The sequence below is a fragment of the Aquarana catesbeiana genome, linkage group LG05 (assembly GCF_042186555.1).
Source record: "Aquarana catesbeiana isolate 2022-GZ linkage group LG05, ASM4218655v1, whole genome shotgun sequence".
NCBI classification, from domain to species: Eukaryota; Metazoa; Chordata; class Amphibia; order Anura; family Ranidae; genus Aquarana; species Aquarana catesbeiana.
Window position 1 is genome coordinate 305,053,256 of NC_133328.1, and position 27,790 is coordinate 305,081,045.

At 43.4% G+C, this 27,790-nt stretch overlaps 1 protein-coding gene across 1 annotated transcript in view; it reads right to left on the reverse strand.

Annotated features, from left to right (window-relative positions):
- Positions 1 to 27,790, reverse strand: part of CTNNAL1 (catenin alpha like 1) — a 448,383-nt gene that overhangs the window by 235,074 nt on the left and 185,519 nt on the right. Inside the window, exons 3-5 of the mRNA XM_073630832.1 lie at positions 13,715 to 13,902; positions 4,049 to 4,168; positions 3,650 to 3,739 (exon numbers count right to left, since the gene is read on the reverse strand). Of these exons, the coding sequence (XP_073486933.1) occupies positions 3,650 to 3,739; positions 4,049 to 4,168; positions 13,715 to 13,902 (398 nt within the window). The remainder of the gene's footprint in view (positions 1 to 3,649; positions 3,740 to 4,048; positions 4,169 to 13,714; positions 13,903 to 27,790) is intronic.

Here is a 27,790-nt window from a genome sequence, read left to right on the forward strand (position 1 = left end):
AATGAGCTCCTCAAAAATCCAAGGGGTAAAATAAGATCTTAGATATTTGCCCTAATTCTAAAAAGTAAAATGCAGAAATCCAAAAGAAAACAAATACTATGGAGAGTGATTTACTAAAACTGGTGCACACTAAATCGGGTGCAGCTGTGCATAGTAACCAATCAGCTTCTAAGTTTTAGACCTCATGCACACTGGACTTTATAAAAACGCCAGTAGCATTAGCTGTTTTCAGCAAAACTATACACCTCACCAAAGCTTATGTCTGAAAAACGCTGATAAATGCTGAATGGTTGTGCTTTTCATCGGTTTTTGATGTTTTCAGAGGTCGAGCGTTTTTTCAGCTGAAAAACTCTTCTCAAAACCCACTAGTTCTGGGTGGTTTTTCCAGCTAGAAAATGCCCCTGCCAAAAACTGCTGATAACAGCCTATGTGTGCATGGAGTCATAGGATAACATGCTGGAGGGTTTATGAAGTGCAGAAAAAAACATCTGAAGCCAAAAACAGAAGCTGTAAAAACATCCAGTGTGCATGAGGCGTTATTGTCAAAGCTTCATTAAACAAGTTGAAGTTAGAAGCCGATTGGTTACTATGGACAGCTGCACCAGATTGTGTGTGAACCAGTTTTAGTAAATCTCCCCCTCTGCATTACTTCAGATGATGGAGACAATACTTAAAAAAAACAAAAAATCCTTCAACGGGAAGGAGTAAGTGCAATTAATGCCTTCTTTCTGGTACATGGAATGGTATGCAAAAGCACAACTGTCATACTTTAGGGATCCTTAAAGCAGAACTTTACCCATAACAACTTAACAAAATAATGTTCTTTAGCGAGGAATACACATTCCACATTAACCTCTTCAGCCCGGAAGGTTTTACCCCCTTAATGAACGGTCCATTTTTTGCGATACAGCACTGCATTACTTTTTTTTAACTCTTTATTGAAAAAGGTACATGACAATGACAGTAATCAAATGCGCTCAACATGAGCATACAAAAACAGTAAGGTACATTTACAGTGCAAAAAACTTATACATCTTTAAGTATGTCTAAGTATACTGCATTTCTCAGTATAATGATCCTAATACACTTGTTATAGAAAACATTAAAGAAGCACAAAAGTTTTAATAGTTTCTCAAATCCTTCAGTGGTATTGTCACATGTAGGTTACAGTAATGGCGGAAGAACACTAAAGCATCCCACACTTTATTATACTTAGCTGGGCAACCCCTGTGTTCAAAAATACGTTTTTCATAGGGTAATACCTAATTCACTAACCAAAGCCATTTATGTATAGCTGGAGGTATGGGCTGGATCCACTTGAGTACTACAGCTTTACGAGCCATAAATAGTGTTTCCAGTAGCAATGTCCTAATATGTCAATTGCTCCTCTTCCAGGACCCCAACAGACACACCAGTGGGGTACATAGAACAGGAATTGACAAGATTGCAGACAATATCTCCGAACCCGCTAATTGGTTCCCCCTATGTCCAATCAGGATGGGCACCATTGGAGCCCCCAGTGTCCATTGCACGAAATGACGTACAGGTAGAGCCGACCTGCCCCAGTACATCTGTGGTGGGCAGTCAGCAAGTGGTTAAAAATTATGTGACCTAAGTGATTATGTACTGTAAATTGCCTCCAGCATGGTTTGTGTTTCTTCTTGCTGGAGGCTGCCATTTTGCTCAAGTAGAGAGCCCCTGAGCAGCAGTAAATCTTTAGGGTGTCAGCAGATCGGTCTCTACATTTTCAGCACCAGTTCTTAAAATACACAGCAACTGAGCATGTGCAGAGCAGGGTAAGGCAGCGTATTACTAGATTTTAAACTGCATAGGCACTTATTTTTAATGTTTTGCATAGCTAATCCTGCAAAAGGGGCCAGCATGAAAGAATCTTGCATAACCTAATTTTCTGACTAAAGTTCCACCTTAAGGTGAGCACTTAAATCACCTAAGCTTCCCTCCCATAACAACCCTATAGAGCAATCATAATGTAAGGTTTAGAGGCTGCCAAGTCTGCAGGCAGATATTTGCTAACTCTGAAATTGGAGTTGGCAATTAAAGATGTGCAATTTGGCACCTGAAATCTTGCACAACTGCAGTAAAATCCTTCTGTTATAGAACTGCCACACCTGACAGGCTGAAAGAAGACTTGGAGAAATTTAAGGACACAAGCAGGGGAAGGTTCTAGGCTGTCATTGTCAGGCTCTTGGAGAGCAAACACTGAAGGTCACTGCGGAACTGTTAGCAATAGTTCTCAAGGACCTGTACAACAGGACTGCTCCCCTTATGTTTTGGGTTTGACATGTTGCACTGCTTAGGAGGGACAACTTCACTGAGAATACCAAGTAAAAACGTACAAAATGACTGCTATGAGTAACATATGCATAAATGACCACAGCACTTTAACTGGTAGCAAGGAACCTCTCTTGCAAATAGAAGCAGTGGTAGAAAGATGCCATTTCATGCTGGATGGCAAGAACAGAGCACAAAGAGGATGCAGCACTTAATTCAACACCGTTTTAACCATTTTCCTGGAAGCCAACACAAAAAAAAAAAATTGATGTTTGGTCCATACAATGGACCAAACATTTTATACAGTCCTCAGTCTTAAGCCTACATATAAATGAGCATTTCAGTGACGGTATCACACCAGAGGCTATGCAACAACACTGGACTCGGAAAGTGCTCCACAGCTAGCCAGCACTGTACACAAGGGCTTGCAAACCACCAAACGCAGAGCCCACGGCCTCAAGTCCACATTCCAGGAAAGCCCCACAATCATCCATTCCAGTAGGGTTTAGGAACAGCCTCCAGAGTTGTTGCCAAAAAAATGGCTCACGCAGCATGTAATGAAGACTTGACTTACAAAAAAATAATATGGTGGAAAAAAATGGCTAGAACAAACAGTTAAACTTTTCTCAACAGACACCCAATCCTCTTAAAACACTAGCATGCAGGGAGTGGAAGGGGGTTAGTCACTGGTCACTTTTTTTTTTTTTTCCCAGTAACCAAACCCTCTGGTAGGCAGCAGCAAAACCCAATTACATGTTCTATAATGAATGAAAAACAAAGATTCATAGTTGCTCAGTATTGGGCATTTGATTGTAGATCAAACAGTGCTAAAACCTGGTACTCTGACATCTACTAACAAATTCACACTAAATCTCAAAGTGCTCTGCAAGAATGTTACCGAACACTTCCATCATGCGTTCCATCCAACAAGGTTGGTTTCCTCACTGCTGGATGGGTAAAATACTCCTTTGTAGTGATTTATGGTCCAAGCAGTAAAAAAAACAAAAAACAAGGGGATTATGCCTCTCAAGGTCTCTGAACCACCTTCTGCGATGCTGTAGGATCCTTTCCCAACTACCACTATATGCCATTCTTCAAAGAGGGACTGTTTACTCAGTTCAATACATACCACGGTCTAGCAGCAGTGGAAATGGTTTCCCTAGCGACAAAGAATGCTATACACAGATGTTGGTGGGATGCAGGTCACAGTGTGTCAACAAACAGAACGGCACTAAAAGGGCTATTGACTTTAAGGTTAGGTTGAAATAAAAGTACAGTCTGAATATTTGCAAAGATATTCTAATCCTCTCAAAATAACCTGCAAATAATCCACATTCAGCTTGGCAGAAAATCTCACCTTGGATGCTGTGAGCAACATCATAGTACACTTTTCCAGCACAGCTCTTGCCGCTGCCATGCTTGCCTTTTTCTTCTCGCTTTTCAAGTCCTGGAGAAATAAAAAAAGTATTATGTTTCACTAAAAAAAAAAAAAAAAAAAATATAGATTAAAAAAAAAAAAAAAGTATATATATTAAATTAGGCAATACTGCTTTTAAAACAGCTGCAAGTACAGAAAAATTCATCTTTCTCATGCCACCAGCTCCAAGAAAGGAATGTGCAAAGTTTATATCTTTTTACAGATGACATCACAAAGAAAGAAAAAAACATTTTCTCCCACTCAGATTAGTCTTAGATGTTTTTCTTTAATCAGCATGTGCCTTAGGTTCCCACGGCCAGTGTCAGGTATAATACGTACATTTTGTCTGTCTCCAGTGAGATGGGCGAATTCCACCATTTCATTACCAAACTGGCTGAATATCTGAACAAACTCTTGAAAGCTGCTCACTTTTTCAAGGAGCTCCATAGTTGCCAGGACCTGAAAGAAAACGTGTTTTAATTGAACCAGGCATCAAGATTAATTAAGGGGCATGAGAATGAGAGGATGCATGCCTATGCATATTTTGGAGTAGATTTACTAAGCTTGATCCTGCATGCATTCACAGTTGCATAAGCCAAGTTCAGTTAGCTGGGATTCATTACACATTGCAACTTTAGCTAGCAACATTATCCACATTTAAAAAAAGAACAATGTGATGCCAGCAAATATCCTATGTGCATTAATAGCTTTTTTTTAGTAAATATGAGGCCAGCAAATATTTATGTGGCACTTGTCCATAGTGCTGATTCTGTGTATGTAGATCAGCACTAGCAGTTATGGGTTGGGGTGTTCTGACAAAATGTCAAACTCGGCAGAATATCGAATCACATCATTTCACGTGACCTGGAATCAGCTGTTGCAGAAAACCATGCGCACCGTGTCATCGCTGACGTCAGGACACTGCATATCAAATTCGACGACTGACAGCCATGTTGCTACACCCCGCACTCGGCTGTATTGCGAGGCCGAGCCTGCAGTCAGAAGGCGGCAGTGGACATCTTTTTACACCCACCCAAGTCTTGCATTTCACACTTATTTTTAGCACCAAACATATATTTATATAGTGAAATACTGTATTTTCAAATCCACCACACTCTTCATGTTGAATTTTAAAAGCAGCAGTGTTCTGTCAGATCTGCAGGATTTTAAAATTCAACATCAAAACAGTGTCACTGACTTCTAAATACTGTTTGGAACTATATAAGCTGAGTCTACTGTTAAAATAAGTGTGAAATGCAAGACTTGGATGGGTGTAAAAAGATGTCCACTGCCACCTTCTGACAGCAGGCTCAGTACGGCCGAGTGTGGGGTGTAGCAAGATGGCCGTCAGTTGACGAATTTGATAACCAGTGTCCTGATGTCAACGATGATGCCATGCGCCCTGCGTGTGGTTTTCTGCAACAGCTGATTCCACATCACAGGAAGTGACGTGGTTCGATATTCTGCCGGGTTTGACATTTTGTCAGAACAGGGGCAGTTGCTGTTTGTATGTACTATTGGGTATTTGGTGGGTGGGTGCACTGGACACCTTTGCTGCCATTGTGCTATATGCTGGGTATCCGGTGCACCCCTGTGCCTTTGAGGGTGGGCTCCCTTCCAGGCAAACCTGCTCCTAATCCATCCATTACTATGTGCTTCTAATATGGAGGCTCTCAAAATTTAGGACTGCAGATATTACTGGGGTGCCTTGACGTAGCCTCTGCAGCTTCCGCATGTATTTGCAAATGTGTGCTAACTAAATCCGTTTTTTAATGTGAACTGTTAGACAGGACAGTTTGGTTTGTTGCAGGCTGGTTGGCAAGTTGAGCTGGGAATTTTTCTTTGTTTTTGTTTAACATGCGTCACCCTTCCATGTGCTCCTTGCTATTAAGGCCAGTTACGGGTTGGGGCAGTTGCCGCTTGTACTGTTAGCAAAGTCTATTTTTTTGCCCCATTTTAATATTTTTAATTGGATTTCAGTACAAAAATACAATTAATCAACAATACAAGTACATAAGGTACCTAATGCAAAAGGTTACAAGGTGAAGTTAATCAGTCAATATTTGTATATTGTAAATTAGTCTGTTGTCTAAGCAGACTGTACATCAACAAGGTAGGTGTGAGGCTAGCCGATATTAGGTCCTTGAGGTGAAAGCCTCAAAAGGGTCCAAAATTCTTAAGTGAAAAGGTGGAACTTCATTCAATCATTACTAGGGGACATAGGGTAATTATACAATGTACCCAGAAGAACAGTGAAGGCTAAGAAATTAAGATATTTGTACTCACCATAAAATCCTTTTCACGGAGTTCATTAAAGGAAACAGGATCAGAGACATTTGGGTTATACAGTCACCCTCCTACAGGAGAATGTAGACATTGTCCAACAAAAAGAAGCCTAACCCTCAAGCTGAATCTTCCCAGCTTAAGGCCTAGGCCTCTTTTATTGTGGTAATACTCTTACTCCCAGTGAAATACTGGATTAGGGTATTCAAAGCAGCTCCAAAGGGCTGTTGACCCTCAAACAGGCATGTGCAAAAATAGGATTTTTTAAAACAGCTTACCTGTAAAATCCTTTTCTTTCGAAGGACATCACGGGACACAGAGCCACAGTAATTACTGATGGGTTATATAGGTATCACTGGTGATTGGACACTGGCACACCCTATCAGGAAGTTCAACCCCCTATATAATCCCTCCCCCTTGCAGGGATACCTCAGTTTTGTAGCCAAGCAATATAGTGTATTAGAAGAGGGGCGGGACCTCTGTGTCCCGTGATGTCCTTCGAAAGAAAAGGATTTTACAGGTAAGCTGTTTTAAAAAATCCTATTTTCTTTCTCGAACATCACGGTACACAGAGCCACAGTAATTACTGATGGGATGTCCCAGAGCAATGCTACCTGAGGGGGGGGAACCACGACCAAGTAGGGTGCAATCAGACCTGAGGACCCTGTACCGCTGCCTGCAGCACACTACGCCCAAAGGCGATATCCTCATGCCTTCTCACATCCACCTGATAGAATCTGGTGAATGTATGAACTGAAGACCAGGTTGCGGCCTGGCAGATTTGAGCCATAGAGGCCCGGTGATGCACTGCCCAAGAAGCACCAATAGCCCTTGTGGAATGTGCCCTGATCTGAAACGGAGGAATCTTCTGTTTCAAACCGTAAGCTTGAATGATCAGCTGTCGAATCCATTTAGAAATGGTAGCTTTTGACGCTGCCTGTCCTCTATTGGGACCCTCTGGCAGCACAAACAAAACATCCGTCTTGCGGATCTGAGTAGTTGCCCCTAGATAGGCCTTAACTGCTCTTACTACATCCAACGAATGTAGAGATCTCTCTTCCGGAGAACAGGGATCTGGAAAAAAGGAAGGTAGAACAATGTCTTGGTTTAAATGAAAATCAGAAACCACCTTCGGTAAAAAACTAGGATGAGGGCGTAGTACCACTCTATCCTTGTGTATAATCAAATAAGGCTCCTTACAGGAAAGAGCTGCTAATTCTGATACTCTTCTAGCAGAAGAGATGGCCACCAGAAAAATTTATTTCCTTGTCAACAAGACCAAAGGAATCTGACTTATTGGTTCAAAAGGCCGTTTCTGTAACACAGCCAGGACCAAATTCAAGTCCCAGGGGTTTAGGGGCGCTTTAACCTGAGGATTAAGACGCATCACCTCCTGCATAAAGTTTTGGACCAAATGCGAAGCAAGTGGCCGCTGAAATAATACTGATAAAGCAGAGACCTGGCCCTTGATGGTACTCAAGGCCAGCTTCATCTCTAATCCCATCTGTAGAAAATCAAGGATTCTACCTATGACATATTTCCTGGGATGCCAACCTCTGGATTCACACCAGGTTATATAAGCCTTCCAGACTATGATAAATCATCCTGGAAGCTGGCTTCCTTGCATTAACCAAGGTAGATATGACAGGACCTGAGAGCCCACGACTCTTCAGAACGTGGGTCTCAATAGCCAAACCGTCAAATTTAGCGTTGGTAAGGCAGGATGGAACACTGTACCTTGAGATAACAGGTCTGGGCGTTCCGGTAGTGTCCACGGGGAACCTACCGTCATCCTTACTATTTCTGCATACCAAGTCCTTCTGGGCCAAGCGGGGGCCACCAGAAGTACCGACTTCCTTTCCTGCCTGATCCTGCGAAGGAGTCGTGGTAGTAGCAGAATAGGCGGGAATGCGTGAGAACCGATGCCACGTAATCACCAACGCATCCGTCCCGCATGCAAGAGGATCTTTTGTCCTTGCCACAAATCTGTCTATCTTTTTGTTGAATCGGGATGCAAAGAGATCTACATCTGGAACCCCCCATCTTTGGCATATGGCCCAAAAGACGTCGGGATGCAGAGACCATTCCCCTGGAAGTAACTGCTGGCGACTTAGATAGTCCGCCTGCCAATTTTCTATTCCCGGGATGAAAACTGCCGATATGCATGGCACATGCATCTCTGCCCAGACTAAGATCTGGTTCACCTCTTTTTGAGCAGCTCGGCTCCGGGTGCCTCCCTGATGATTGACATAAGCCACTGCTGTGGCATTGTCGGACTGGATCCTGACCGGACAACCCTGTAGCCTGATAGTCCCGGCTTTTAGAGCTAGATGTATCGCCCGGATCTCCAGAATGTTGATGGGTAAGGTCCTCTCTGTCTTGGACCATACCCCTTGGACCGCAGCCTGTTCCAGAACTGCTCCCCAACCTGACAGACTGGCATCTGTTGTTACCACCGTCCAGGTAACCGGTAGAAAGGATTTCCCCTTCTGCAGGTTTTCGGGTATGAGCCACCAATTGAGGCTCTGACGCACCGCATGCAACAGGTGCATCGGAAAGTCTAATGCCTGAACCTTCTTGTTCCAGGTCGACAGAATACTGTGTTGCAGCATTCTTGAGTGAAACTGAGCATAGGGAACTGCTTCGAATGAAGACACCATCTTCCCTAGTAGCCTCATACAAAGGCAGACTGAGGGACCCTTCTTGGTCCTTACTGTCAGAATCAGCTCTCTCAAAGCAGTGATCTTTGCCTGGGGTAGAAATATCTTCTCCTGGCTTGTATCTATAATCAGACCTAAATACTCCAGTCTTCTTACTGGTTTTAGGAAAGACTTTTCTAAGTTGAGGATCCAACCCAGGTGTTCTAGATACCTGACCGTGGTCCTCAAGTTTCCCTTCAAAGAGGCTACCGACCGGTCTATCAAGAGCAGGTCGTCTAGGTATGCTATGACAGCTATACCCTGAGCCCTTAATCTGGCCAGAGGAGGAGCCAAGATCTTTGTGAACACTCGAGGTGCAGTGGCTATCCCGAAAGGCAGAGCCACAAACTGGAAATGGCGCCCTCCTACCTCGAAGCGCAGAAACTTCTGATGAGCAGGAAAAATGGGCACATGCAGATATGCATCTCTGATGTCTATTGATGCCAGAAATTCTCCTCCCTGCAGGGTGGGAACTACTGTTCGAATTGATTCCATGCGGAAGGATTGAATCCTTAGGAATCGGTTCAGATCCCTTAAGTCCAGAATGGGCCTGACATCCCCATTTGGCTTTTGGACCGTAAAAAGGTTGGAATAGAAGCCCAATCCCTGGTCCTTTGCGGGAACTATCATAATGACCTCCTGCGACAAAAGTCGCTCTAACGCTTCTTCTCTGGGTCTCTGGGAACATTTGATCTGAAGAACCGAGGAGAGGGGAATTCCTGAAACTCCAGCTTGTACCCTAAGGTTACCGTGGAGATTACCCATCTGTCCTGGAAGTCCTCCTGCCAGAGCTCTGAGAACTGTCGCAGTCATCCCCCCACTCGAGTGAGCGGGGGCGCCCCCTCATGCAGAGGTCTTAGTGTTTTGCCTAGTAGGCTTCTTTCCCCAGGACTTCTTTTGTCCCTGGGGTTGACTCTTGTCTCTGGACCCCGATGGAGGCGGCCGTCGAGACTGCCTGGAGGCTGAAGCCCCCGGCGCTGGGGAAAGAGTCCGTTTGAAAGAGGGACACTTACTCTTCTTCTTGACAGGTAAGAGAGTGCTTTTCCCACAAGAGATTCTCTTGATATAGTTATCCAAGTCCTCTCCAAACAACCTTGCACCACGAAATGGAAACCCAGCCAGTAGCTTCTTACATGGTGCTTCGGCTGACCAATTTTTCAACCATAGGATTCTACGTATATGCACCAACCCCAGTGAAAGACGGGAGGTTTGCACGATAGAATCTCTAATGGCGTCAACCACAAAGCATAAGGCCGCTGGAAGGTTAGCAAACCCCTGGGCCTGCTGTTCAGGTAATACTTTGATGACCTGCTTAACATGGTCTCTTAAGTATTGACAGACTCCAATCGCTGCTACTGCAGGTTGGGCCACTGATCCTGCTAAGGAGAAAACATCCTTCAATAGGGATTCCATCCTTTTATCTACAGGATCCCTGAGCATCTGAGCATTGTCTACAGGACAAGTCAGGCTATTATTTACGGAGGAAATGGCGGCATCAATAGCCGGTATTCCCCACATTTTAATAAACTTTTCTTCCATCGGATAAAGTGTTGAAAACTTTCTCGGCGGAAAAAAACGTTTGTCTGGGTGATCCCACTCAGAATAACGGCTATCTTGAGAGATGGTGGCCATTAGGCCGCAGAGCCCGGGTGGTATAACCACTTTCTAGACCCCTGTGGCCTCTCTCTAGCCTGGGGGGGAACATTCAAACATGAGAAATCCCCCTTTCCACCTTACCTGTTTGCAGCCTGCTTGAGACGCTGGGACATAAACAGCGATTACAACACCTGAGACAGAGTCAGCATGTGTAGGTTTGTGCTCTTGGCAGCCCCCGGTGGTCACAATAGGCATAGCATGCATTTACCTTAAAGGAGAAAAGCCACTAGAACTCAAAAATTCTGTGGAATCTCCTCTTACCTTATCCAGCCGCAGGGTGCTGTTTACACAGACCCAATCTTCCCCTCTTACGGTGGGCTCTGTTTGAAAAAACCGTCAGAGACTGGGGCCCCCATCAGTAGGGGGATCCAACAGTTCTGGGACCGTAAAGCACCTCGCCAGAAATTAGGAAGTTTAAAGCCATTTTCTGATCTGCGGGGTCCAGCTCTCTAAAAAAAGAGAAGCATTACGGGTAAAACCTCGTTTCTTCGGACACGAGGCCCAGGTACCATTCAATTCGGCCATGAAAAGACACTTTGAATGGATCCGGTTCGCCTGGCTTGCCCCAGTATAGGATCTTAGGATATTCCCTTTGGAGCTCAGCACAGGACATCTTTACACGTCCATCACCTAAGACACTGGCGTAAAAACTGAGGTATCCTGCAAGGGGGAGGGATTATATAGGGGGTTGAACTTCCTGATAGGGTGTGCCAGTGTCCAATCACCAGTGATACCTATATAACCCATCAGTAATTACTGTGGCTCTGTGTCCCGTGATGTTCGAGAAAGAAAGACCAGTTTTACCTTCCTATTTTGCAGACCATTTTTACCAAAATATTCTCTGCATGTTCACCAATAAGAGACAAATTCAGGAAATAAGTCAGGAAACACAAAAAGTAGTGTACGGCAGTCAAGCATGACTGCTGAGCACACTACACTAAGGAAATCAGCATTTAGAGCAACTGGATCCCTTTAATCAGTTTAGTCAATTTCCCTAACAATTGACAACCTAACATCAAAACCATGGCAGAGTCTACCAAACAAGGTTTTCGAAAGAATAATGTTTACCTATGGGATCCTTAAACACTGGAACAACCTCTACAGTAATGGTCAGTGACACTGCCAGAACAACAGGGGGAATGACCCACTTCTCAATAACGGGCTGCAAACGATTGGGCAGTATGAATAATTTATCACAAGTTTCCCAGACTTCATACAGTATATCTTAGTAGGGTGTGTCCCGGAAAAGGTGGTGGAGTCTTAGGGCCTCTAAGGGAACCTAGACTAGTAACAGTGTTAGTAAAAGATACAGACTGTTCTTCCATTCTAAGGTAGCATCGGCCACACAATTAATAGCCAAAATGGTTTCTTTGAGTTTAGTAGCTATGACAGACGTCCTCAACTACTCAGGGACAATATTATCTGACACAATAGAGTCTGAGTAGGTGCTCAGCCATTCATAGAAAGCGATGTATTCTAGCAATGAGTCAGAGGTGGGCTATTGATGTCACAACCTCTGACTTAGCCAAACAAAGGAAGCTTTGCATTCATTGCTAGAATACATCACTTTCTATGAATGGCTGAGCGCCGCTCAGATAGACTATACTGTCTTCCGGGTATGAGACAGGAAATTCTCGTCTTGCACCTGGAAAATAGTGCTGTAATGCTCCATGTAGCCTCAGCTACATACAGCTTACATACAGTTTATACAGTACATCAAGCGGCCTCACATGTTAGTGAGAGACAAAGTTTGTTTGGGCCAGCTTGGGGGTGGGTAGACTAGTAACGGCACTTAGAAGTAGTTCTCAATGCTCTCAGTTTTCTGTGGCTAACACAGTACACACTACACAGCAAGGCCCTGCAATTGTCTGAGCATGGTCTCCAAAGCTATTGCCGAGGATACACTTACCTGGACAGCTGTATAAACAGACTAGCTCAAACAGTATGTAGCAAAATCTTCAAGAGAAGAATGCATAATCTTGAGAAAAGGAACATAATGTCTAGCAAATATGGTTACAATTTTCTCAGTAGAGAAAATATATTCATGTTTCTAAGCCACCAACATTACAACCGAGGCATGTTGGGGGGAGGGGGGGCTGCTTAAGGCATGTCACTGGTTTTTGTGTCCAAATCTTCCTTTGAGTGGCAGTATAACAAAATGTCTGAATCCTCAGCAGGCTAGAAAGAAAGCAATAGTGTAATAGTAGCACCCTCCTAGCATGGTCATCGTGCATGCTTGGATTGTTTGCACTCTGCTGTATGGGCAGTGCTTCTGGGTGCTTAAGCGATTACTCGGCCCATTCTCTGCCTGTTTGCTTGTAATTGCACCAGATTTTGCATTACAATGAAGAATGGGTGAAGTAGCCAAGCATAAGAGTCACCACAAATAAGAAAAGGACATGGGAAAGTGGCACACTGAGGAGGAAAGCAGAGAGGTAGGTAAAGCATGCTCATTGAGAGAGTGTAAAGTTGAGTGGCTAAGGAAGTCTTCATTAATGAGGATATAAAAACAAACTGCTATATACAAAGGCAGGCAAGTCAAACTGGTGTATTCTGGGTTCGCTTTGTTCTCCGGGGTCCGTTAGCAGGTTTAAAGATTTTAAACTGAATTAGGCCACAGCTGTACTCCAGTTAAAGATGCTAGGCTTCCTTTCATTTTTTTCAGCTAAATACTTGAACATTTTATAGCTCTTTTCTCCAGAAAAAAATGTTGTAAGGTGCAATTTTTTCTATAAAGATAATTGGCAAAGTGATATACTCTTTCTGTAGATGTGGCCTTCAGTAAACATACAACACCTTAAAGACTGAGGCCCATTAACACCTAGGTAGTTAATTCCTTGTGCATGGGGCTTCAGTGTTTAGCTGGGGCAGAGGGTGCATGTGTCCCATCCAGCCTTGCTGCCAGAAGCCTATCAACTCTAGGAGATGGACAAATGCTGTGGATAGACTTAGCTGCACAAACGTTTAGAGCTATATGCGCCCAGGGAAGAAAGATGGGAATACAGACTTTTGTTTCAGGCATTCGTCCCTGGGCTCATACTGCCCTACACTCTTGTACAGCTAAGTGCACGTGAGCTTAGTCAATTTAGCCCATTGTTTTATTAGTGTTTGACATGCTTGATACAGAAGATATGTCAAAAGGCTATATGATATATCAAAAGATGGTAATAAAATGGCAAGAGATTACACAGACCAGACTACAGAAAAGCTGCAAAATGATGTTGAAATGTTAGCTGCTCAGGATATGCAATACACCAGCAATAATTGTTTATCCAAAGAAAATATAATCTGATGTCACTGATAAAGCTGCAAAAACACATCTTTCTTTTGCAAATGGATTGAAGCCATTAACAATAAACTTAAGTACCTTGTTTCTGGAAGTGATAATTTGTTTAATGACAATTCTGTCTGCCAACACCAGCACCTTCGTAATTGAAGAAAGGAGAAGTCTAGCAGCTTTTACCACTCCGGTTTTATCAGTAAAAATGGTAACTTGACCATCTGGATCAGGAAGTTGGCCACTGCTCATATCGGTCAGCTGGGCTATAGTTTCACCTAAAGTAAATGCAGGTTGTGTTACTATGCAAGTTTTAACCAAATATACAGATTACAACAGTGCGTAGCTGTATAGCCTTTACCCATTATATTTTGCTTCCAAGTGTCATTTGGAGAAGAGTGGATTTTAGTTTCTTTGGCTTTACCTCAAAATAGTTCAGTTCTCCAGAGAAGGAAATGGAAGAGACCTTACCAACAAAAAGATATTGATAAGATAGAATGAGTCCAGAGAAGGGCAACAAAAGTGGTGAAAGGTCTGAGGGGTACTTACTATGTACAGTCTGGAGGAAAAAGGGGAAAGGGGAGACATGACTGAAACCTTTAATTACATCATGGGCGCAAATAAGGTTTAGGAGGGCAATAATTTCAATATGAAGCCAACATGAAGGTGGGATCAAACATGCTTGGGACAAACCTAAATCTATACGAAAAAAAAAAAAAAAAAAAAAACAAAACACAACACAACACCCATTATATTTAGTGAATTTCCCATTGGTCAATTTTATAATGCTAGCATACAAGTTCTGAACTAAGGGATTTTGCACGGCTTTTCAAGAACACAATTTTAAAGTCCTTCAGCCTTTTCACATTAAGTACTTTCAGAAATAGAAGTGTTATAAATTTAATTTCATCAATTAACAAAATGGAAAGTAAGTGAACATTAGAGAAATCCAAATCAAATCAATATTTGGTGTGACCACCCTTTGCCTTCAAAACAGCATCAATTCTTCTAGGTACACATGCAGTTTTTGAAGGAATCTTTCGCATGTAATCCTAGACAGTCTTGATGTTGAGATCAGGGCTCTGTGAGGGCTTAACCATAACTTCCAGTACTCCTTGTTGTTCTTTACACGAAAGATAGTTCTCAAAAGTTTGGGACCACACGCCTCTCTGATATTGGCATGATGGCGAATTATCTGCCTATATTTCTCAGCATTGAGGACACCAGTTGTAACAGAATGTCCCACACTCCACTTGAGTGCTTGCGTCATATACCGCGTCCTCCAGTCTATGGATAGATATCAGATATTATAGCTGCATGTTGCACCCAAGAACTAGGCAGGACTCATTTGGCTGCAAAGCTGGAACCCTTTATTTGAAACTCAGACATATACTTTAACCGCTTGCTGCCCGCCGGCTGTCATATGAGGCCAGGTGGCGCAGCTCTCATTCTAGGAGGGTGTCATGACATCCCTCCATTTAAACAGGGAATGCATGCGATCATGTGCGCGCATCCCTATTCCTTCGGTGGTGGCGTGTCATGGAGACTCCGCTCGCCAACGAGGTGGGTGAACAGCCATTGGGCATGGCTGTTTACCACGTGATCGGCCGTGATGAAGTCACAGCCGATCACAGGTGGTACCGTCCCACTTTGCACGGCGCATGCTCGTGATCTCAAGCTCGCTGCGCGTTCCCGGAAACAATGCTCATCACCGACGCTGGTAAACAGTCATTGGCTGGCAGCTGTTTACCACGTGATCGGCTGTGATCCTTTCACAGCCGATCACTAAATGTCAACGAACCATGATAACGAGATGTTACCGGGTTTCCTCCTCACACACCGCTCGTGTGTGAGAAGGAGATTGTGGTAACATCTCGTTACCGCTTACAGTTTACATCAATCACACCGATTGCCGCCCCAATAAAGAGGACCCGTCACAGTCCATATGAATACCCGTCGCAGTCCATATGAATACCCGTCGCAGTCCATATGAATACCCGTCGCAGTCCATATGAGTACCCGAGTACCTGTCGCAGTCCATATGAGTACCCGAATACCTGTCGCAGTCCATATGAGTACCCGAGTACCTGTCGCAGTCCATATGAGTACCCGAGTACCTGTCGCAGTCCATATGAGTACCCGAGTACCTGTCGCAGTCCATATGAGTACCCGAGTACCTGTCGCAGTCCATATGAGTACCCGAGTACCTGTCGCAGTCCATATGAGTACCCGAGTACCTGTCGCAGTCCATATGAGTACCCGTCACAGTCCATATGAGTACCCGAGTACCTGTCACAGTCCATATGAGTACCGAGTACCTGTCACCGCCCTTCAGAGTACACGAATACCAGTAACCAGCCCATCAGAGTACCCAAGTACCTATCTGTAGCCCATCAGAGTACCCGAGTACCCGTCACAGTCCATATGAATACCTGTTGCAGTTCATATGAGTACCCGAGTACCTGTCGCAGTCCATATGAGTACCCGAGTACCTGTCACAGTGCATATGAGTACCCGAGTACCTGTCACAGTCCATATGAGTACCCGAGTACCTGTCACAGTCCATATGAGTACCCGAGTACCCGTCACAGTCCATATGAGTACCTGACTACCTGTCACCGCCCTTCAGAGTACACGAATACCAGTAACCAGCCCATCAGAGTACCCAAGTACCTATCTGTAGCCCATCAGAGTACCTGAGTACCCGTCACCAGGCTATCAGAGTACCCGGGTACCCGTCACCAGGCCATCAGAGTAACCGACTACCTGTCACCACCCCATCAGAGTAACCGAGTACCTGTCACCAGCCCATCAGAGTAACCGAGTACCTGTCACCAGCCCATCAGAGTAACCGAGTACCTGTCACCAGCCCATCAGAGTAACCGAGTACCTGTCACCAGCCCATCAGAGTAACCGAGTACCTGTCACCAGCCCATCAGAGTAACCGAGTACCTGTCACCAGCCCATCAGAGTAACCGAGTACCTGTCACCAGCCCATCAGAGTAACCAAAAAAAAAAAAAACCTATAAACCATGCGCTTACTCCAAAAAAGTCATAGATGTAAGCAGCTAACACAACAAATAGAAAATTTGTAATAAATCATATATAACCAAGTGTAGCGCTAAAAAATGAGAAAGAAAATATTGCTATACCACATATAATAGCAAAATGAATTGTGAAAAGATAGTGTTTTGTATACTTTGTGAACATTCATACATATAGAACACTTATGTTATAAAGCCTTAGGGTCACCAAAAGTGATAACAGGATGTAAAAATGGCAATAAAGTCCAAAACTGAATGTGCAGATACGGTGAACATAAATTTCGCAATGGTGATAAATTCCAAAACATATACTCGTGAGAGATTTCTGTATGTAATCCAACATGTGCTGACAGACCCTTGTGCGAAACCGCCACCTAGGATGACTGGAGGCTTACCAGAAAGTTGGGACCCACCTAGCATACGCTATATGGGTCAAACAGGCTTGGATTGCTCACTGGCAATGAAGGTAGGGAACCAAGGGCTGGTGAATGGTGAAGTTGTAACGTTGCTATCCCAAAGAGGTCTTCTTCATATGGAAGCTCGGACACCAACGGACATTACCCACATGTAATGAAGAAGGGGCTCATAGCGTAATTCCGTAAACCATAAAAAATTTATTAAAAGGAAAAACACTTACATTTCAGAATAAAAAGCGCTTGCAAGTAAAATGACGGCAGTGGAGTCCTCCCGACGCATTTCGTCATACAAGACTTCGTCTGGGGTACTTGCCCACTGCAGCCAGACTCCTTTATATAGGGACAAAGACCCCTCTGATGAGAATCCAGCTCCCAGGCTTGTTTGCATTGGCACTTCCGGGGTCATCCAAAATGGCGGACCCGAGTGCTATCCAAGCCTCTCTTTCATGTAATTCAATTCCCATAGGTCTAATGGTGTCATGTGTTTCAAGAGAAGACGTGGTGCTGAGTGCCTTCCAAGCCTCTCTTTCACATGATTCCATTCCCATAGGTCTAATGGTGTCATGTGCTTCAGGAGGAGACATGATGCTGAATGCCTTCCAAACCTCTCTTTCAAATAATTCCATTCCCATAGGTCTAATGGTGTCATGTGCTTCAGGAGGAGACATGATGCTGAATGCCTTCCAAACCTCTCTTTCAAATGATTCCATTCCCATAGGTCTAATGGTGTCATGTGCTTTAGGAGGAGACCTGATGCAAAGTCTTTGCATCAGGTCTCCTCCTAAAGCACATGACACCATTAGACCTATGGGAATGGAATCATTTGAAAGAGAGGTTTGGAAGGCATTCAGCATCATGTCTCCTCCTGAAGCACATGACACCATTAGACCTATGGGAATGGAATTATTTGAAAGAGAGGTTTGGAAGGCATTCAGCATCATGTCTCCTCCTGAAGCACATGACACCATTAGACCTATGGGAATGGAATTATTTGAAAGAGAGGTTTGGAAGGCATTCAGCATCATGTCTCCTCCTGAAGCACATGACACCATTAGACCTATGGGAATGGAATCATGTGAAAGAGAGGCTTGGAAGGCACTCAGCACCACGTCTTCTCTTGAAACACATGACACCATTAGACCTATGGGAATTGAATTACATGAAAGAGAGGCTTGGATAGCACTCGGGTCCGCCATTTTGGATGACCCCGGAAGTGCCAATGCAAACAAGCCTGGGAGCTGGATTCTCATCAGAGGGGTCTTTGTCCCTATATAAAGGAGTCTGGCTGCAGTGGGCAAGTACCCCAGACGAAGTCTTGTATGACGAAACGCGTCGGGAGGACTCCACTGCCGCCATTTTACTTGCAAGCGCTTTTTATTCTGAAATGTAAGTGTTTTTCCTTTTAATAAATTTTTTATGGTTTACGGAATTACGCTATGAGCCCCTTCTTCATTACATGTGGGTAATGTCCGTTGGTGTCCGAGCTTCCATATGAAGAAGACCTCTTTGGGATAGCAACATTACAACTTCACCATTCACCAGCCCTTGGTTCCCTACCTTCATTGCCAGTGAGCAATCCAAGCCTGTTTGACCCATATAGCGTATGCTAGGTGGGTCCCAACTTTCTGGTAAGCCTCCAGTCATCCTAGGTGGCGGTTTCGCACAAGGGTCTGTCAGCACATGTTGGATTACATACAGAAATCTCTCACGAGTATATGTTTTGGAATTTATCACCATTGCGAAATTTATGTTCAACGTATCTGCACATTCAGTTTTGGACTTTATTGCCATTTTTACATCCTGTTATCACTTTTGGTGACCCTAAGGCTTTATAACATAAGTGTTCTATATGTATGAATGTTCACAAAGTATACAAAACACTATTTTTTCACAATTCATTTTGCTATTATATGTGGTATAGCAATATTTTCTTTCTCATTTTTTAGCGCTACACTTGGTTATATAACATCAGAGTAACCAAGCACCTGTCTGCAGCTCATCAAGATACCCGAGTACCTATACTCAGCCCATCAGAGTACCTATTTGCAGACCATGCCTCATAGAATATACGTTGGGGTGTTTGCTTTCCAAAACTGGGTCATTTTGTGGGTAATTCCATTGTCCTGGTGCTCCAGGGCCTTCAAAAGTGTAATAGGTGGTTGAGAAACGAGATGTGTCATTGATGTTCGTATAACGCCTGAAGGTGCTACTTCAATGTTGGTCCTCTGTATGTGGCCAGGCTGTGTAAAAGTCTCACACATGTGGTATTGCCATACTCGGGAAGAGTAGCAGAATGTATTTTGGGGTGTAATTTGTTGTATGCATACGCTGTGTGCGAGAAATAACCTGATATGACAATTTTGTAAAAAATAAATTTAAAAAATCTTCATTTTGCAAAGAATTGTGGGAAAAAAATGACAACTTAAAAAAACTCACCATGCTACTTAATACCTTGGAATGTCTACTTTCTAAAAAGAGGTCATTTGGGGGGTATTTGTACTTTCCTGACTTGTTATGGTCTCAAGAAATGAGATACACCTGATGTACTGAAGGCCTGATCAGATGTGATCAATTTTCAGTGATTGGCACCATAGTTTGTAGACTAACTTTCACAAAGACGAAATATACACTAATTTGGGTATTTGTACCAAAGATATGTAGCAGTATAAATTTTGGCCAAAATTTATGAAGAAAAATTACTACTTAGCAAAATTTTATGACAAAGAAAAAGGCATTTTTTTCACAAAATTCACGGTCTTTTTTTATTTATAGCACAAAAAATAAAAAACCCACTAGTGATTAAATACTACCAAAAGAAAGCGCTATTTGTGTGAAAAAAAGGACGCAAGTTTCATATGGGTACAGTGTTGCATGACTGAGTAATTGTCATTCAAACTGTCAGAGCACTGAAAGCTGAAAATTGGTCTGAGCAGGAAGGGGGTGTAAGTGTACTGTATTGAGGTGGTTAATATCCCTCCTGATCATATTACCCTAACAATACAAACTGTAATCAGAAACATAACTGACATACTAAAAATATTACGTTAATTAGCCACCTGGATGACTCGGATGTCCCATTGCAGGCCAGACTTGCAGGCTTCAAGTTTTGAAGGTACAGAACATATTAACATAGGTATGAACACAGAACACCTTCAGGCAATAGCAGGAGACCTCAGTAGCAGACTGTCTGGTTCCCACACAGTTCCAGAGGCCAATGTGACTCTTTCAATTAACATGTATAGTTCAGAATCAAACTTTAACGTTATCAGCTGGTATTTCCTGATAGTCCCAGGCAAAGAGAGCCCAGACCTGCTGCTGAGTAGAATCTAGCCGCCGCCTCCTATTTATGATTGGCTAGAAACTCCAAATCTTCCAATGCCCAGAGAACTTCGAGGCATTCAGCATCCGTTCTCTGTATTGCAAGATTTCCTCCAAACGCAACTCCAAATCACTCCCAAAGTTAGGGTCCTCAGACAGCCTCTCTAAAAACAGCCCCAGGGCGCCAAAGCCTTCTGTTGGGGTGTCGTCCGCTGTCCACAGGCACACATGGGCTACATACCAGTGGAGGGCTCTGTAGCTCTCATCCAACCGCATCTCCGCCTGGACCAGCCTAGTTAACTCAGCTTTCCATTCTTTGTGCAGTTGTTTCCCCAAAAACACCATTCACACGTCGTACTGCAACCAGTACCTTTCCTGGAAGGAGAGCAGCTCAGTAGCAGACTGTCTGGCTCCTACACAGTTCAAGAGGCCAATGTGACCAGCTCTTTCAACATGTATAGTTCAGTATCAAATAAACCAGGAATAGTTTTTATATATTTCCTGGGAGATATTCTGGATAAATATTGCTGTCCCATTTGAAGTAATCCAAACCACCACGTTCTGTATGTCCATTAAGTGGTGGTCCATCATTAGAGAAGGATCTTCTCTCTCCCTGGGCCATAGTCAGTGGGTAAGAGGCTTGCTCCTAGTCCTCTCCCAAAGCCCCCATCTTGGTTAGGTCTGTCACAACAGTGATCCTGAACAAAATCTCCAACTCAATTTGAAGAAATGCAGCCTCAAACTTATTCACCATGCTTCATTGTTGCCTGCAGACACTCATTGCACTGCTCTCCATCCCTTCATGAACAAAGTGTCTTTTACCACAGCCAAATATTTCAATAATTTTGGCTCATCAGTTCAGAGAACCTGCTGCCATTTTCCTGCACCCCAGTTGTTTTTTTTTGCATAGTTGAGTAGCGTAGCCTTGTTTCCATGTCCTAAGCACGAAAACATGAGAACTGGGCTGCAGAAAAATGGCAGCAGGTTCTCTAAACTAATTTCAATCCATGTATGGACATGCAGGTTGTACACAAGTCAATTTATTGACTTGTGTACAACCACCCTGAGGGGTTTTTTTCTGAACGATCAGACTGCCAGCTACAGCAGGGAAAGCTCCCTGTGGTCAGAATGCAATGCCACAGCAGGAGGGATTCCCCCATTTACTTTGAATGTGTGGATGGGGGAATCAAGGCATTTTCTTTCATTCAACCCGCTGGTTGAATGAAAAAAAAAAAAAAAGAAAAAAAATCAATGTATGGGCTGCCTTCGACTGTAAATGATTATCAACTTTTCTTACCACTTATACCTGTCATCGCATAATTAAATCTATACCTCACACCAGCTTGCAGCAATCTGCAGGAAGTCTTAAAATGTCACAAATGACACTTCTCTACTACAATGATCTCCTTTGCTGAATAGCCCTGCTCTTCACACTATTGTTTCTGTAATAACATGGAGGTTTAGGATGGTAAATCAGTTGTTACTCTGAGGATACCTGTTGTTCTTAGTAAAGTGAAAAGATTTCTCCCTGGGAAGCCTCAGCCTATTAGCTTCCAGCAGGGATATGTGTATTAGCTGTTTCTCCTTCTCATACAAATAACGGCAAGAACAAAAAAAGTGTCAAAGAAATCCCTAAAGCTCCACAGAATACATTATGTGTGCCTGAGTCTATTATGCTAGGATATAAGCACATTCATAATCTGAATACCTCCAAAACCAATTAAATACCTTAAAGTGTCTCTGTCACAATGTAGTCAAACACATACATCTTTTCTTACAGATTGCGTTTAGTTTTCTTTGGACCTCAGTAACCCAGCAACTTTTGGCCAGTGATCTCATGCATATAGACATAATAATCGAAACAACCGATTAGCTTAAACCACTTGCTGACTGCGTTATAGCAAAATGATGGCTACAGAGCGATCAGCCAGTTCTAAGAGGGTGTCATACGACAGCACGTTCTGTGATCACTGTGTTCTCCGGAAACAGCTGATTACAAGTCAGGGTAAAGAGACAATCAGCGGCTCTTTACCATGTGAACAGCTGTGTCCAATCACAGCTGATCACAATTTAAACACACTTTCCGGTTACAAGTACTCCTTTCCTCACACTGCCACAGCATGAGGAGAGAACTGGTAAGCGCTAGTGTTTAAGGGGACATCTGCACCAATCATCAGTGTCCCGATTACCAGTGCCTCCTCTTTAGTGAAGGAAAAAATGTACCCATTTGCAAAATTTTAGAACAAACTAAGAAAAATGTCCCCCCCCCCCCCGGTCTTTTCATTTGTTTAGCAAAAAGAAAAAACTGTGCTGATTACATACCACCAAAAGAAAGCACTATTTGTGTGAAAAAATTATACAAAATGTCATATGGGTTCAGAGCTGCATGACTGTACAATTGTCAAAGTACAACAGCACTGAAAGCTGGAAATTGGCCTGGGCAGGTAGGGGGTAAAAGTGGCCGAAAAAAAAAAAACCTTTTCAGTTACTATTGTTTATCATCGTTATAAAGGGGACCAGCCACATCTGCTGGCATGGCTCTCCTCCACACTCCCCCCATAGCAAGTTGTCATGCCTAAGCACCAGGCAGCAGTTACAGTGGATCGCTGTAAGTGTTCTGTGCTTTTAGACTTCAGATTTATCAAGTCAGTTAATGCTGTGTGACACATGAAATAGTATCTTGATAATTCACATGTGAACAATCAAAGCTTCACAAATTCTGTTTTTCAACATAAATCATACATCCAATTTGCACTCCAATTGCAGCAGGTGCACTAAACCACCACAATAAAATCACCATATCATGATCCTCCACCACTGAAAATCATTCAGGTGACAAAAAGGCATTTTAAAATCTGGGATCTCCCACCCAAAAAAGTTCTTAGACAGCTTAGAAAGTTTAGATTTATGTACAGCATCTCACAAAAGTGAGTACACCCTCCACATGTTTATAAATATTTTTTTTATTATATCTTTTCATGTGACAACACTGAAGAAATGACACTTTGCTACAATGTAAAGCAGTGAGTGAACAGCTTGTATAACAGTGTACATTTTCTGTCCCCTAAAAATAACTCAACACACAGCCATTAATGTCTAAACCACTGGCAACAAAAGTGAGTACACCCCCTAAGTGAAAATGTCCAAATTGGGCCCAAAGTGTTAATATTTTGTGTGACCACCATTATTTTTCAGCACTGCCTTAACCCTCTTGGGCATGGAGTTCACCAGAGCTTCACAGGTTGCCACTGGAGTCCTCTTCCACTCCTCCATGACGACATCACAGAGCTGGTGGATATTAGAGGCCTTGCGCTCCTCCACCTTCCGTTTGAGGATGCCCCACAGATGCTCAATAGGGTTTAGGTCTGGAAACATGCGTGGCCAGTCCATCACCTTTACCCTCAGCTTCTTTAGCAAGGCAGTGGTAGTCTTCAAGGTGTGTTTGGGGTCGTTCTGTAGGAATACTGCCCTGCGGCCCAATCTTCGAAGGGAGGGGGTCATGCTCAGCTTCAGTACGTCACAGTACATGTTGGCATTCATGGCTCTCTCAATGAACTGTAGCTCTCTAGTGCTGGCAGCACTCATGCAGCTACAGACCAATGCACTCCCACCACCATGCTAGACTGTAGGCAAGACACACTTGTCTTTATTCTCCTCACCTGGTTGCCACCACACACGCTTGACAACATCTGAACCAAATAAGTTTATCTTGGTCTCATCAGACCACGTGACATGGTTCCAGTAACCCATGTCCCTAGTCTGCTTTTCTTCAGCAAACTGTTTGCAGGCTTTCTTGTGCATCATCTTTAGAAGAGGCTTCCTTCTGGGACGACAGCCATGCAGACCAATTTGATGCAGTATGTAGTGTATGGTCTGAGCACTGACAGGTTGACCCCCCCACCCCGTCGACCTCTGCAGCAATGCTGAGAGCACTCATACATTTATTTCCCAAAGACAACCTCTGGATATGACGCTGAGCACGTGTACTTAACTTCTTTGGTCGACCATGGCGAGGCCTGTTCTGGGTGGAACCTGTCCTGTTAAACTGCTGTATGATCTTGGCCACCGTGCTGCAGCTCAGTTTCAGGGTCTTGGCAATCTTCTTATAGCCTAGGCCATCTTTACGTAGAGCAACAATTCGTTTTTTCAGATCCTCAGAGTTCTTTGCCATGAGGTGCCATGTTGAACTTCCAGTGACCATTATTAGAGAGCGAGAGCACCAAACACCAAATTTAACACACCTGCTCCCCATTCACACCTGAGACCTTGTAACACTAACAAGTCACATGACACAGAGGAGGGAAAAAGGCTAATTGGGCCCAATCTGGACATTTTCACTTAGGGATGTGCTAGGGCTGGGGAAAAAAATCGATTTGAGAGATCAAATTGATTCAAAATTTAAACAAAGCGATTTTTTTTTTCACCGCGCCGATCCCGAGGAGCTGCGGGCAGTAGTTTTTAGGCAAGGCCGTGGCTTCGGCCTAGTCCACAAAACCGGACACCGTGGACTAGGCCAAAGCCGCACCTAAAAACTCCTGCCTGCAGCTCCCCAGGACCGACGCTGACACTGCGCCGGTCCCGAGGTTGGACGCCGCAGACTAGGCCGAGGCCTCGCCTAAAAACTCCTGCCCGCAGCTCCTCAAGACCAGCGCGGTGTCCATAAAGAAAAAAAAACGTGATTCAAATCATGAATCGAATTTTTTTTTTTTTTTTTTAGGAAAATCGAAAAAAAAATTTTTTAAGAAAATCTCCCAGCCCTAGGATGTACTCACTTTTGTTGCCAGCGGTTTAGACATTAATGGCTGTGTGTTGAGTTATTTTGAGAGGACAACAAATTTACACTGTTATACAAGCTGTAAACTCACTATTTTACATTGTAGCAAAGTGTCATTTCTTCAGTATTGTACATAACAGCTTTACCTGCACATTACCTATGGGTAATTAGACATTATTATTTAAATTAATTTGCATGGTCCCATCCTCACATATGATAGACAAAAAGCTTTCAGTTCAAATCAATACTTATATCCATCTTATTTACACAAACCTGCATAATTCTCTGCAGTATTCTTTTGTAATTTTCTGAAATTTATCTAGTAGAAATTTTGAGGAATGAAGATTTTACTTTGATTAGTTTAGGAAAATACATAACAGCGATTTATTGTTTTTATTGGACTCTTTCAGCTAAAGTGATGCGTCACCTGAGTTGGGTGGAATTACCTATGGGTAATTAGACATTATTATTTAAATTAATTTGCATAGTCCCATCCTCACATATGATAGACAAAAAGCTTTCAGTTCAATTCAATACTTATATCCATCTTATTTACACAAACCTGCGCAATTCTCTGCAGTATTCTTTTGTAATTTTCTGAAATTTATCTAGTAGAAATTTTGAGGAATGAAGATTTTACTTTGATTAGTTTAGGAAAATACATAACAGCGATTTATTGTTTTTATTGGACTCTTTCAGCTAAAGTGATGCGTCACCTGAGTTGGGTGGAAAAGAATATAACAGAGCCAGATGTGTGTGGAAGCTGAGAGGTGCTTGATGTCCTACACAATGTAAGAATCTACAAGGGAGTATGTAGAAATGTCAATAGCACTAGAACATGCCAAGAGCTGTAAATATGGCGTCACAAACCCTTCCTACTGAGCTTGACACACAAAATGAGGCAAAATGTAATCCACAAAATATGACCAGTCTTGGCATGAAGCCTGGAAGCACTATTCACCCTGAGGCCACTGAAGTGAGGGGTGGCTTTGAAACTGCCCTTGAGGAGAAAAATTGAATGGTGAGTGTATGAAATCCTTACTGACACATTGCTTGCTGCACACGAGAAAGTGAACATCAGCCAGGGAAATCAGCAGATCTCTGTGGTATTTAGATGGAATAGGATAATACGGCGCTCTCTGGTTACAACAAATATCTATTGATCCAAAATAGAACCATAAAGCAATGTGTCAGTGGTTTACGGACAGTGTTTTGTCACTGTATGGTGAACAGCGACAAAACACAATGGTAGAAAACGATATAAAAAATATTATAAAATGATATAAAAACAGTTGAAACCAGATGTAGAAATACAAAGAATTACAAAGAATAAATGTACTGAGATGAAACTGTCCACAGAGGGCTGCCAGTTCGGAGTGAGAATGAACAAGAACTCTGGAATGAAGAAACGAAAAAGAACAGTGCCCTCTAAGTGCAGTAAATGGGCTGGTTTAATCGATAGGTTTAAAAATACTCACAAAAGTGAAGAAACAGTAGGCATGAATTGTCATCCACTCCCGATGGCCCGGTGTGAGTGGGGGAGGTCCGTGAGATGTGGCGGTGGCTGTGTCTCCTGGATCTGATCCTATGCCGGTCACACAGCTGGTTCACTGTGCTGTCCGGTGAATAGGAGAGGGGATCGATGGTTGGCACTGCTCGCTGTAACGGACGTCACTTTCGGGTCAGGTCGGCGGGAGGTGCTCGCGTTCGGGACATGCGTGTCCCTTCCTCAGGCCTGAGGAAAGGGCTTCAGAGTGATGAAAACCTTTAGGTTCGTGACAATATTATGCTTAATTAGTGAGTGCAGATGGCAAGTTCTGAGAACGCCTCCTTATTCTGATGCAGAAATTCTTGTGTGTCCTGTTTGTGGCCAAGGGACAGGGACTACACATCAACATCATTTATTCATGTAACCACAGGCTTGTCAACCATGACTGAAAGGTCCTCTCCTTTCAGGTTTTATTCAGGCTTAAGATAAATTTGTTTTCTTCCCCTTTTGTGTGGCTTGTACATAGTGGAAGGAGTGGAGACATGAATTACACTATATTCACAGGGGCCTTGCTACTTGGCCAGAAACTTACTTTCCACCATGGGAACCAAGACATGCACTAAATTGCCTGGGTGGAAAGTTCGTACTCTTGCCGACCTGTATACAACTTCGGGCTTCTTCTGGTAGTCACAACCTTTCAGAGAAGCACACACACTGCTTAAGGCAGTGTTCAGGCACATCCTCAGGTAAGGTAACCTCAAGAGGAAGAAGAAATGGTCGCATACCAGAACCAACAGGATGCTTGCTGAATAAAGTCTTTATTGTCATATGCCAGACAATCATGCAGGGTTATAGTTGATGCGTTTCACACGAGTGTACCTTGCTTGTTCACAACAAGCACTCGTGTGAAACGCGTCAACTGTAACCCTGCATGATTGTCTGGCATATGAGAAGACTTTATTCAGCAAGCAGCCTGTTGGTTCTGGTGTGCGACCATTTCTGCTTCCTCTTGACAAGCTTTCAGAGAGTGGGGTCACATAATTGGGCATTTCCAAAGTTGTTCCAAAAGACCTCTAGCTCTGGCATAGTAGGCACCTCTGGAGACTCCTCTGGTTTGCCAGCTAA